This window comes from Lytechinus pictus, chromosome 6, assembly GCF_037042905.1.
Source record: "Lytechinus pictus isolate F3 Inbred chromosome 6, Lp3.0, whole genome shotgun sequence".
NCBI classification, from domain to species: domain Eukaryota; kingdom Metazoa; phylum Echinodermata; class Echinoidea; order Temnopleuroida; family Toxopneustidae; genus Lytechinus; species Lytechinus pictus.
Genome location: NC_087250.1, coordinates 1,360,668 through 1,370,523, shown reverse-complemented (window position 1 = coordinate 1,370,523; position 9,856 = coordinate 1,360,668). Strand labels below are relative to the sequence as shown.

The window sequence follows — 9,856 nt, the reverse complement described above, 5'->3', positions numbered from 1 at the left end:
AACTGTATTTATCAGTTTCACGTATTCTTTTTTGGTGTCAAGCAGCAGTAAGTAAATAATTAAAAAAAAGTCACTTCCCACGTGACAATTTGGAGGTCCCACCGAGACACTGCTGCTTGAAATAATTCAAAATTATTTAGGAAAGAAATTAATCTGTGGTCATCTTTCCAAATGGATACTTTATTGATGGTCTATTGGTAATAGCTCTTAAAAGTATTTCTCCCCAAGGTGTGCATTGAAGCCTTGGTACTAATCATACTTGCTATGCTTGAATTTACATTTGGATAGTACGATGAATTATTGTGGGAAATTTTCAGTGAGAAAATATACTTCATACCTTTTTTCGGCCGGGTAAACAGCATTTAGGGAAAGCAGGCCCTGTTTTAATGCTATGGTATATAGTGGGCTGTTGGTCGTTAGGATAAAGGATATGTCGGGAAGAACTGTTTGTTCTTAATTCACATAATTACTGTCTATTCTTACGGGTAACTCGTTGGCAGGGTAGCAAGTATTGTATGTTACAGACTGTGAATTTGTATGTGTGAAGTGGGCTTTGTTGTTCGCATGGTTGAATAATTGTATGCTCGTGGAGATACGATTTCTAGTGCGGTGCTTGTACTAGGGTTCGGCATTTGGTTGCCAGGTTAAAGCTATTGTTGCTTTGTTTTGCGGACGCCTTTCACAATTCAAGTCTGGTTGCTAGGTTTTTGGAATTCATTCAATATGGCTAGCATAGAGAAAATGAAGGAGTTTTCTACTTTAGGTAGGGAGATGGGACTTAGTGGTGGCGAATTGAGTAGTTTTGTCACAGATTCGATGGAACGTGAACGAGAACGTGAAAAGGAAGTTCATGAATTGCGCTTGGCCCAAATTAAAATTGAACAGGCAAAATTAGAGGAACGCCCTCTTGAGTTCAGTGGGATTAAGTTGAAGGTAGGAAAGTTTGACGAATCAACTGACAGTTTTGATTCTTACATAACAAAGTTTGAATTGTTAATGGATAGTCAGAACGTACCAAAACAAGTTAGGTGCTTGCATTTAATTTCAAATCTGACTGGAAAATCGCTGGATGTAGTGAATAGAATGAATAGCACTGATCGCACCGATTATGATAGGGTAAAGCGTGAGCTTATGGAATATTTCCATCTTACTGAGAATGGTTATAGAAAGAAATTCAGGTCGGTAAGACCAAATAGGGAAGAGCGCCCAAAACAGTTTGCTGTTCGGATGAAAGGATACTTTGATAAGTGGTTGGATTTGTCTGGTGTTGGTGATTACGATTCCCTGGTCGATTTGGTTGTTAGGGAGCAATTTTTGGATTGTTGCCCCAGAGAGGTAGTTGGATTCTTGAAGGAGAGGAATTGTGGGAAGTTACATGAGATGGTTGAATGTGCTGAGATATATGTGCATGCGCATGGATTGCATACTTTCATTGGTCATAGAAATGATAAATTCAATCCTAAGAATCAGAACCAAAGACAGAATCAAAATCAGAAACAGAAATTAAGTCAGATCCATAACACTAAATCAGTATTAGGTCCACAGGCAGATAGGAAGCCCAAGTATGCTAGTTCAACGAAAAATAGCACAAAACCTAGCTATGGTAATAGCGGTACAAAGAATGGATGTTATATGTGTGGTAGTCCGAATCATTTGAAATGGAATTGTCCAATGAAGCCCATAGTTCATTCAGCTCAGGCTATGAGTGTGGAGGACACTCTACTGGATAGTGTTAGGTCAGAAAATTCGGGTTTACATTTGAATAGGAATGAGAATTTTATGTCAATAGGAACTTTGCGTTCAGACGATAGGGCTAGTAGTCAGTCAAAATCCACTGGATTTGTTGAAAGTTCAGCTGGATGTGTTCTCATAGGCAATCCAATGATTACAGTTCCGTCAGAAAGTGAGAGTGTTGAAACGCTTGGTATGGCATACGATGAGGTTGGTGCAATGATTGATGATATGCCAGTTGTTTCGGGTAGGTTGTTACCCAAGAACAAGCCTGTTTCCGTGCTGAAGGATTCTGGGAGTAGTACAAGTGTAGTGAGAACGAGTTTAGTATTAGACAATCAGTTCACGGGAGTGATTCAGTTAGTTAGGCTGATAGATGGTACTCTGAGACGTTTTCCTAGGGCAAATATCATGCTAGATAGTCCCTATTTCATTGGAGAAATCAATGCCTTGTGTATGCCCAATTGTTTGTGTGACGTCATTATTGGCAATGATGTGAAGGGGGCACGTGAGCCCAAGGATCCTGACCTGCAATGGGTGCCTAGTATAGTTCAAAAGGCGAATAGTTCCGATGTTGATGATCGGGTATCCGAAGTTGATATGCAAAGTTCGGAAGTTGTGTCGAGTTCGGAAGATAATGTTCGGGTTTCCAAAATGGATGAGTCTGTTACGAAAGTGGATGAGGTTTTGGATGATGTGCCTTCATGTGTGGATGAGGCGATGGCTGTTGAAACTAGAGCACAAAAGCAAAGTCAATCTAAACCTAAACAAGATTTGAAAGTAAGAGACTCGGGAGTAAAAGTGAAGTCGGAGGACTTTTTGCGAGAGCAAAAGGATGATTTGTCACTTAAGCCTTTGTGGAACAAGGTGAATGATATCGAGACTAAATCGAGATTCTTGTTCATGTCAGAGAAGAATTGTCTTTATCGACAAGAAAGGGATATGAGAAATCCAAGTGTTGGTGTTGGTCCCAAGTTAGTGGTTGTTCCAAAGACACACAGGTCTGAGATTATGCGAATTGCCCATGATTCATTGTTTGGTGGACATCTCGGCATTAACAATACATTGTCAAAGGTTAAAGCCCAGTTTTATTGGCCAAGTATGTATGAGGATGTTGCCAATTTCTGCCGATCATGTGACGTGTGTCAGAAGACTGTTAGTAAAGGGAGAGTCCCCAAAACGACTCTCGGTAAGTTACCGATAGTTGGCGTCCCATTTCAACGAATTGCGATAGATTTAATGGGTCCATTCATTCCATCTGCAAGAGGACATACTCACATCTTAACGATAGTAGATTATGCGACTAGATATGTAGAAGCTATACCATTGAAATCAATATCGACTGTAGATGTAGCTGAGGCATTAGTCACTGTGTATAGTAGGGTAGGTGTTCCTTGTGAAGTAATGTCAGACTTAGGTACACAATTTGTATCTGATTTAATGAGGAAGGTGTCACAGTTGTTATCAGTCAAACAAATAACAAGCTCTAGATACCATCCGATGTGTAATGGCCTTGTAGAGAGGTACAATGGAGTAATTAAGACAGCTTTGAGGCGTCTTTGTTCTGAGGAGCCACGTCAGTGGGACAGGTACTTACCTGCTTTGTTGTTTGCTCTGCGAGAAGCACCCAGTTCGAGCCTGGGGTTTTCTCCATTTGAATTACTCTATGGTAGACATGTGAGAGGTCCAATGGATATTTTGAGAGAATTATGGACGAATGAGAGTATTGACGCAGAGTTAGGTAACGAGTATGAATACGTAATTGACTTAAGGAAGCGGTTGGTCGAGTCTTGGCAATTGGCGCAAGACACTTTGAAATCCTCCGCAAAGAGGTACAAAGGTTATTATGATCGAAATGCGAAGAAAAGGAAGTTGATTGTTGGTGATGAGGTCTTGATACTTTTACCTACTGTTCATAACAAGTTACTAGTGGAATGGCAAGGACCATTTAAGGTTGTTGGTACCAAGTTTGACTATGATTATGTTGTCGACGTCAATGGTGTGAGGAAGACATATCATATCAATCTTCTCAGGCGATATGTTCGTAGGGAAGAAGAGGTGGCTGCTAGCTGTTTTGATGTTGGTACTTTCAATGTTAAGGATAAAGAAGAGGGAGAGATGATAGATGAGTGTATTGGAGATGCGCCTGATATGCCATGCTCATTACAAAAGGAGTTTGTGAGTCATGTTCATGTTGATGAAAGACTAGATAAGGATTGTAAGGATGAAGTTCGAGATTTGTTGTGTGAATACCAGGATGTATTCACGGATGTTCCCAAGAAAACTTCAGTGGCTGAATGTAAAATTCATTTGACAAGTAATGAACCTGTTCGTTCTCCCCCTTATAGGGTACCCCAAGCTGTAGAGGGTGAAATAAGGAAGGAGGTTGAGTCGATGTTGAAGTTAGGGGTTATTGAGCCTTCGGATTCGCCTTATGCGCATCCGATTGTGATGGTGAGGAAACCGGATGGTTCAAACCGGTTTTGCATAGATTTCCGGCGCCTTAATAAGATAACCGTGTTCGATCCCGAACCGATGCCTAATCAGCAAGGTCTATTCGCTTCTCTTGCGAAAAGCAAATATTTCAGTAAAATAGATCTCACTAAAGGGTATTGGCAGATTCCCATGAAAGAGTCAGATAAGGCTAAGACTGCATTTCTCACCCCCATCGGTCAATATCAGTTTAAATACATGCCTTTTGGGTTAGTCACTGCTGGAGCTCAGTTTACTAGGATGATGAGGATAGTTCTGAAAGACATTCCCAATGTAGTTAACTACATAGATGACATATTAGTATATACAGAGACCTGGGAAGAGCATGTCGAAACAGTAGAGAAAGTCTTGTGTAAGTTAAGAGAAGCCAATCTGGCTGCACGTCCCTCTAAGTGTTTTATAGGGTTTAGTTCGATAGACTTCCTAGGACACGAGTTAGGAGATGGGGCGATTCATACTAGTAGTAGGCTTACACAGAAAGTGATCGAAACCCCAAGACCAGAAAATAAGAAACAAGTCCGTTCGTTTCTTGGTCTGACCGGATACTATAGGGATTATATTCCCGGGTATGCCGATTTAGCATTGCCTCTTACTAACCTAACACGTAAGGGTAGCCCAGGGAAGGTTAAGTGGGGTATGGAAGAGGAAGAAGCTTTCCATAAGCTTAAGGATTGTCTAACAAAACCCCCTGTATTGAAACTCCCAGACTTTGACAAGATGTTTATCTTAAAGGTAGACGCGTCAGACACAGGGTTAGGGGCGGTGCTCATGCAGGAAAGTGACGGGGAAGAATTCCCAATTGCTTATGGTAGTAAGAAATTATTGCCAAGGGAAACAAGGTACTCCACGATAGAAAAGGAGTGCTTGGCCATTGTGTGGGCCATTCGTAAATTCGAATATTTCTTGTATGGTAGGGAATTCGAAGTTCATACAGATCACAAACCTTTGCTTTACATTCAAAGTAATAAAATGGCAAATAAACGCATAATGAGATGGAGCTTATTACTCCAAGAGCATAGGTTTCGGCTAGTCTCTGTTAAGGGAAATGAAAACCAAGCCGCTGATCTTATGAGCAGACTTGTGTAAACAAAGTCTTTTATTATGGCTTATGTTTGATATTTATTCTAGAAATATGGTTCAGAATTTACTTAATTATATATATACTCATGTAAATATATTTACATACACTGTATGTTTATATACACTAAATAATATTTGAGAAAGAAAAATGAGAAATTCATTAATCATAACTGAATGTTTATATATATTCCTGTCATGTAAAAGAAGCCATAAGGCCATTTTTTTTTTTTCATATATATACAATGCTTTGTTTGATGCATAAGTATTTTGCAGATATTCATGATCTTTTTATCATTTATTCCAGGTATCCTTGGATCTTCGAAGCTAATCACAATCGCAACTCAATTACAATTCGCGATTAGAAATTAGAATAGGGATTTACGTTAGTAGGGCTTACCTGTGAATTTAGTTAGAATAGGGAAACTTATAGGTCATTTAGTTTAGGAAGTTAGGAAATAAGATTGTAAAATTATATTTTTGTTGTACTTTATATAAAATATGTATGCAATGAAAACAAAACGGAAAGAGTCGCTTGTTCGTAAGAAGTCTTAAACAAAAAAAATCTTAAAGAGTTATTGATATTCTAAAACAGGCACTTTCATTGTACAAAATACATATTTATGTGTTAGAATATGCTGTATTCGTACAAGTGCTATTCAAATTCGTTTAATGAAAATATTGCGAATCAGTAACTGTGTTTGAAATATAAAATTTGTTTCTTTAATCGATTATTTAAAAAAAAATAAAATTAAGCAAGAACATAACGTTGAATTCAAATATGTTAAACATGAAACGGTTGAAACTTTGTAACCATTTTTGAAGTAATTTATGTACACAAAAATATGGATTTTTGAAAACTGAATGGCATTGCAATAATTTTAATTTACTTGAATGTTTAAAAAAAAAAAATGCTGATTTTGAGAAGAATACTGATTTTACATACATAAAGCAATGTTTTAAGGATTATGAAGTACTTTCATTTATTGAAATATACAATGCTATGAAAGTGGTAACAAACACTGCACTTTGTTTTAAAAGAAGTTGTGTTCGGAAAGATTACTGAATTTAAACAGTTATTTGACAAAGCAAAGTAAGAAAGGATTGTAAATTCTAATGCGCTTTGCAGAATTTAAATGATATTTTGAAACTGAAAGTGAAATTGATCTTTTACAAAACTAAAAAGCTTAGATGATTTGATATGAAATGGTTTTGTATAATGCATTTGGCATATATGTTATGCTGGTATAAAAATCGATTATTACTTGTGTTTTTGGAAATAGTGTTATGAAAGCTTAGTCAATGCTTTGAAAGTAAATTTCTTTAACGGATGTAATTCAGGTTCCCTTAATTTCATCTTAAGGTGGGGGATATTGTCAGGAAAGAAATTTAATTATAGAGTATTTCAGTTGAGTTCAGACATGTGTTTAAAATATTTACTTGGTCCAGCTTATGGTAGGCCTATAGACAATTGTATATGTACATATGTTTTGAATGTTTCAAAAGCAAGCGTTGGGAACGTTTGATACCCCCCCCCCCCTAGAGTCCAAGATCAGGTGGATGTCATATTTTGTTCAAGTGTTAGACATATTTCGTACTAGCTAAGCATCTTCATACAGGTGTCATAAATAGTTAATACTGTGCTTTACCATTGAAGAATGTAGATGTACAGATGCACAGGAAGTCTTTTTGTTATTAAGAATGTGTTGCTTTATGCACTCATCTGCTATAAAAATTCTTTGAATTACGTTATAGAAATTTTACAGTTATTCCTAGTAACGGTAGGGTATATTAGGAGGTTAGTTTCAATAATTCAAGGAGAACCACCTAAGCTAGAATAGACTACAGACGTTCGTATAGGCAGTCTAAGTTATAACTGAAGGGACTACGTCGGTGACGAGATAACGACCCCAGCTGCCACCGGTTCTCCACCGACATGTTTTCGTCAAAACTCATGTCATCATTGGGGGCTCGATCTCGTCCACTAATTCGTTGAAGCCACATCTCTGATCTGGGGGTTACTCATCAAAGGGGCAACACAGTCTGCGGAGGCCGAGGCCGAGTGGAAGAGACATCGCTAGCTGCGGAGGCCAGGAACTGGACCGACCACCAGGGCCGAGTGGGGCATGTCAGGCCAGATGAGACGATGGGGGCTAGAGTCAACGATTACCGTTAAGTTAAGTTGTATTTTGTTTTATCCATGTACATTTTCATGTACAAATTATTGTAAAACCATCAAAAGAGAACATCAGAAAGATTGAAGAGATATGATTAAATCTTTTTAATAACTGTATTTATCAGTTTCACGTATTCTTTTTTGGTGTCAAGCAGCAGTAAGTAAATAATTAAAAAAAAGTCACTTCCCACGTGACACCCCCCCCCCCCCCAACAAAATGCTTTTGGCTACGGCCCTGACCAACCCGTGATTGATAATAATAATCCGCTTTTTATATAGCGCTTAATCCATCGGAACGACGTGTCTAAGCGATTTACAAATATATTATTACCCCATTCAACATTATAAGTAGTGTAGTATTGTAATAAAGGCCCACTTACATGATAACACACATATTTGAAAATAACATTAATGGATAATTTATTTTCGGGCATCTTATTTCAATACAAATAATATCAAAATGTAAATTTAAAGACTATTTATTCATCAAATTTGAATGCTTTATTACCCTTTCTGAAAAATGAATCATACAAAAGGACAACGATTCCATTACATCTCACCTTTCACGTTTGAGCTAATCATAACGTGTTAAAAATATTTCAGTCTCTCTGTTGGGAAATTTGTAGGGCATTACATATAGACTGTAATCTAATTAGATGGTCAATGCTTACTAGGCTAATGAAAAAAATACCCTAGGTTGCCAAGCTGGCAATCGACCTAAATTTGAATCAAAGCCCATCTAGAACACAAATCAACAACAAAACCCTTGTACTTAACATTTTTTCTAGGACATGTTACATGGCCTATGAGTCTACACTGTTAAAAAACCCTGATTTTACAGGGAAAAAAGACTTTGCAGAAAGCAATAAGAGAATCATTCTGTAAATTCATAAAACAGGAATTTTCTGCAATTTAACAGAACATGTCTGTTTAAAAAGGGGAAAAGGGTCTTTTTTAAAGGAAATGTGTAAGGTTCCATACACCAAATCAACGTTCTCGCCAGGTTCACTCTGACGCTTGGCGGCGCGAAGCGACGCAAGCCGCGCAGCGGCCTCGGTGCGTGCGAAGCACGCACGGGGGGAGGGTTCGGGAGGGGGGTGTCCCCCCTCCCGCGCAAAGCGCGGTAGCTATCGAAAATATCAATATCGACGAGCTTAGATTGCTGCTAAATGCACCACATTTTATGTCTATTTAATGCTTCTCCGGCCACACAGCCGTAACGGTTGCGCGAATTGCGATTAAAGCAGAAAGGCAATTACTGATAACTTAAAAATTGAAGTCAATCTCATTTTATACTTAGTTTATAGACTAGATACATCGATGAATTAACTCCATACTTTCCAATGTTCAGATCGATATCGCTACATCCTTAGAAAGTGCGATTAATTTTGTGAATGCGTGTTGTTTCTTATGTCAATGACCGACTGCATCTACGGACCGCATGCGTAGCCCTTTGAGCTTGCGCTGCGTCACGCCCTTACTAAATCCAAAGATTGTACCGACTTTATACCTCGGTCACATTTGTTCTACGGCGGCCGTACGGCGAGTCGAAAACAGCCGTTTTAACATTTTTTGTACCAGCTGAATATAGGTGGTTACCGTGGTTTGAATAAAAATGAATAAAACGGCTGTTTTCGACTCGCCGTAGAGCAAATGTGACCGAGGTATTATTTGGAAATCCGAGGCTTCCAAATAATGGGCATCGGTATTCATGAGACGGGGTCCCCAACTTATATAATTTGCATGGTTTTTTGTTTGGTTTATTCGATACTCACTGAAACTATAACTCTCATAAGACTTCTGTTGATGATGTTTATACTAATAATTTCTAATCGAGATTCTTTTATCACAGTCAATTATTGCTGTGTTCCTTTGTATTGTTCGTTACTCACCTATAAAATAATGAATGTGCTGTGCTCATCACGAGCGTGAGAAATATTTTTAGTCATTCATTATACTCTAATATTACGAATTTGTTTTCCTTAACTGCGATTTAAAATGTTTTGAAAGTATAGGTTAATTGACAGGAAATAAGATTTCTATTTTTACATAATACATTATGTAGGCCTACAAATACAGCGTGTGTGAAAGAGAGGAAGAGGGGTGGGGTTGTAGGATGGTCGAAGGGAGAGAGCGATAGGGGAGGGGTCGTGGCGTGGACAATGACAAGGGGATGTTGAGATCGTGTGTGTGGGATTGGTGAATTAATTTAATAATTTAATAACGTTTTATTTACCCAGGGTAGCCACTTCAATCATAAGACTGCTCTTCCAGCGGGCCCTGCATAACATAATGGCCCGAATTCACAAAAACCTAGCTCCTGGTTTTTGGTGGTTTAAACCCCCTCCTGGTTTAAACCCCGAGCTGGGTTTTTCATTT

General features: G+C 38.4%; 1 protein-coding gene across 2 annotated transcripts; it reads left to right on the top strand.

The window, feature by feature from the left end:
• The first annotated feature begins 590 nt into the window (after positions 1-590).
• Positions 591-7,594, top strand: LOC135154476 (uncharacterized). Of its 2 annotated transcripts, none has more exons than XR_010293844.1 (2): positions 591-933; positions 5,609-7,594. XR_010293844.1 is itself a non-coding variant. In XM_064100657.1 (2 exons), exons 1-2 carry the CDS (start codon positions 1,780-1,782, stop codon positions 5,671-5,673), a joined length of 1,758 nt encoding a protein of 585 aa, XP_063956727.1. In that variant the 5' UTR covers positions 1,738-1,779; the 3' UTR covers positions 5,674-7,594. The 2 variants fall into 2 exon arrangements, 1 of the variants encoding a protein (XP_063956727.1); XM_064100657.1 differs by lacking the exon at positions 591-933 and adding an exon at positions 1,738-3,472.
• The last annotated feature ends 2,262 nt before the right edge of the window (positions 7,595-9,856 follow it).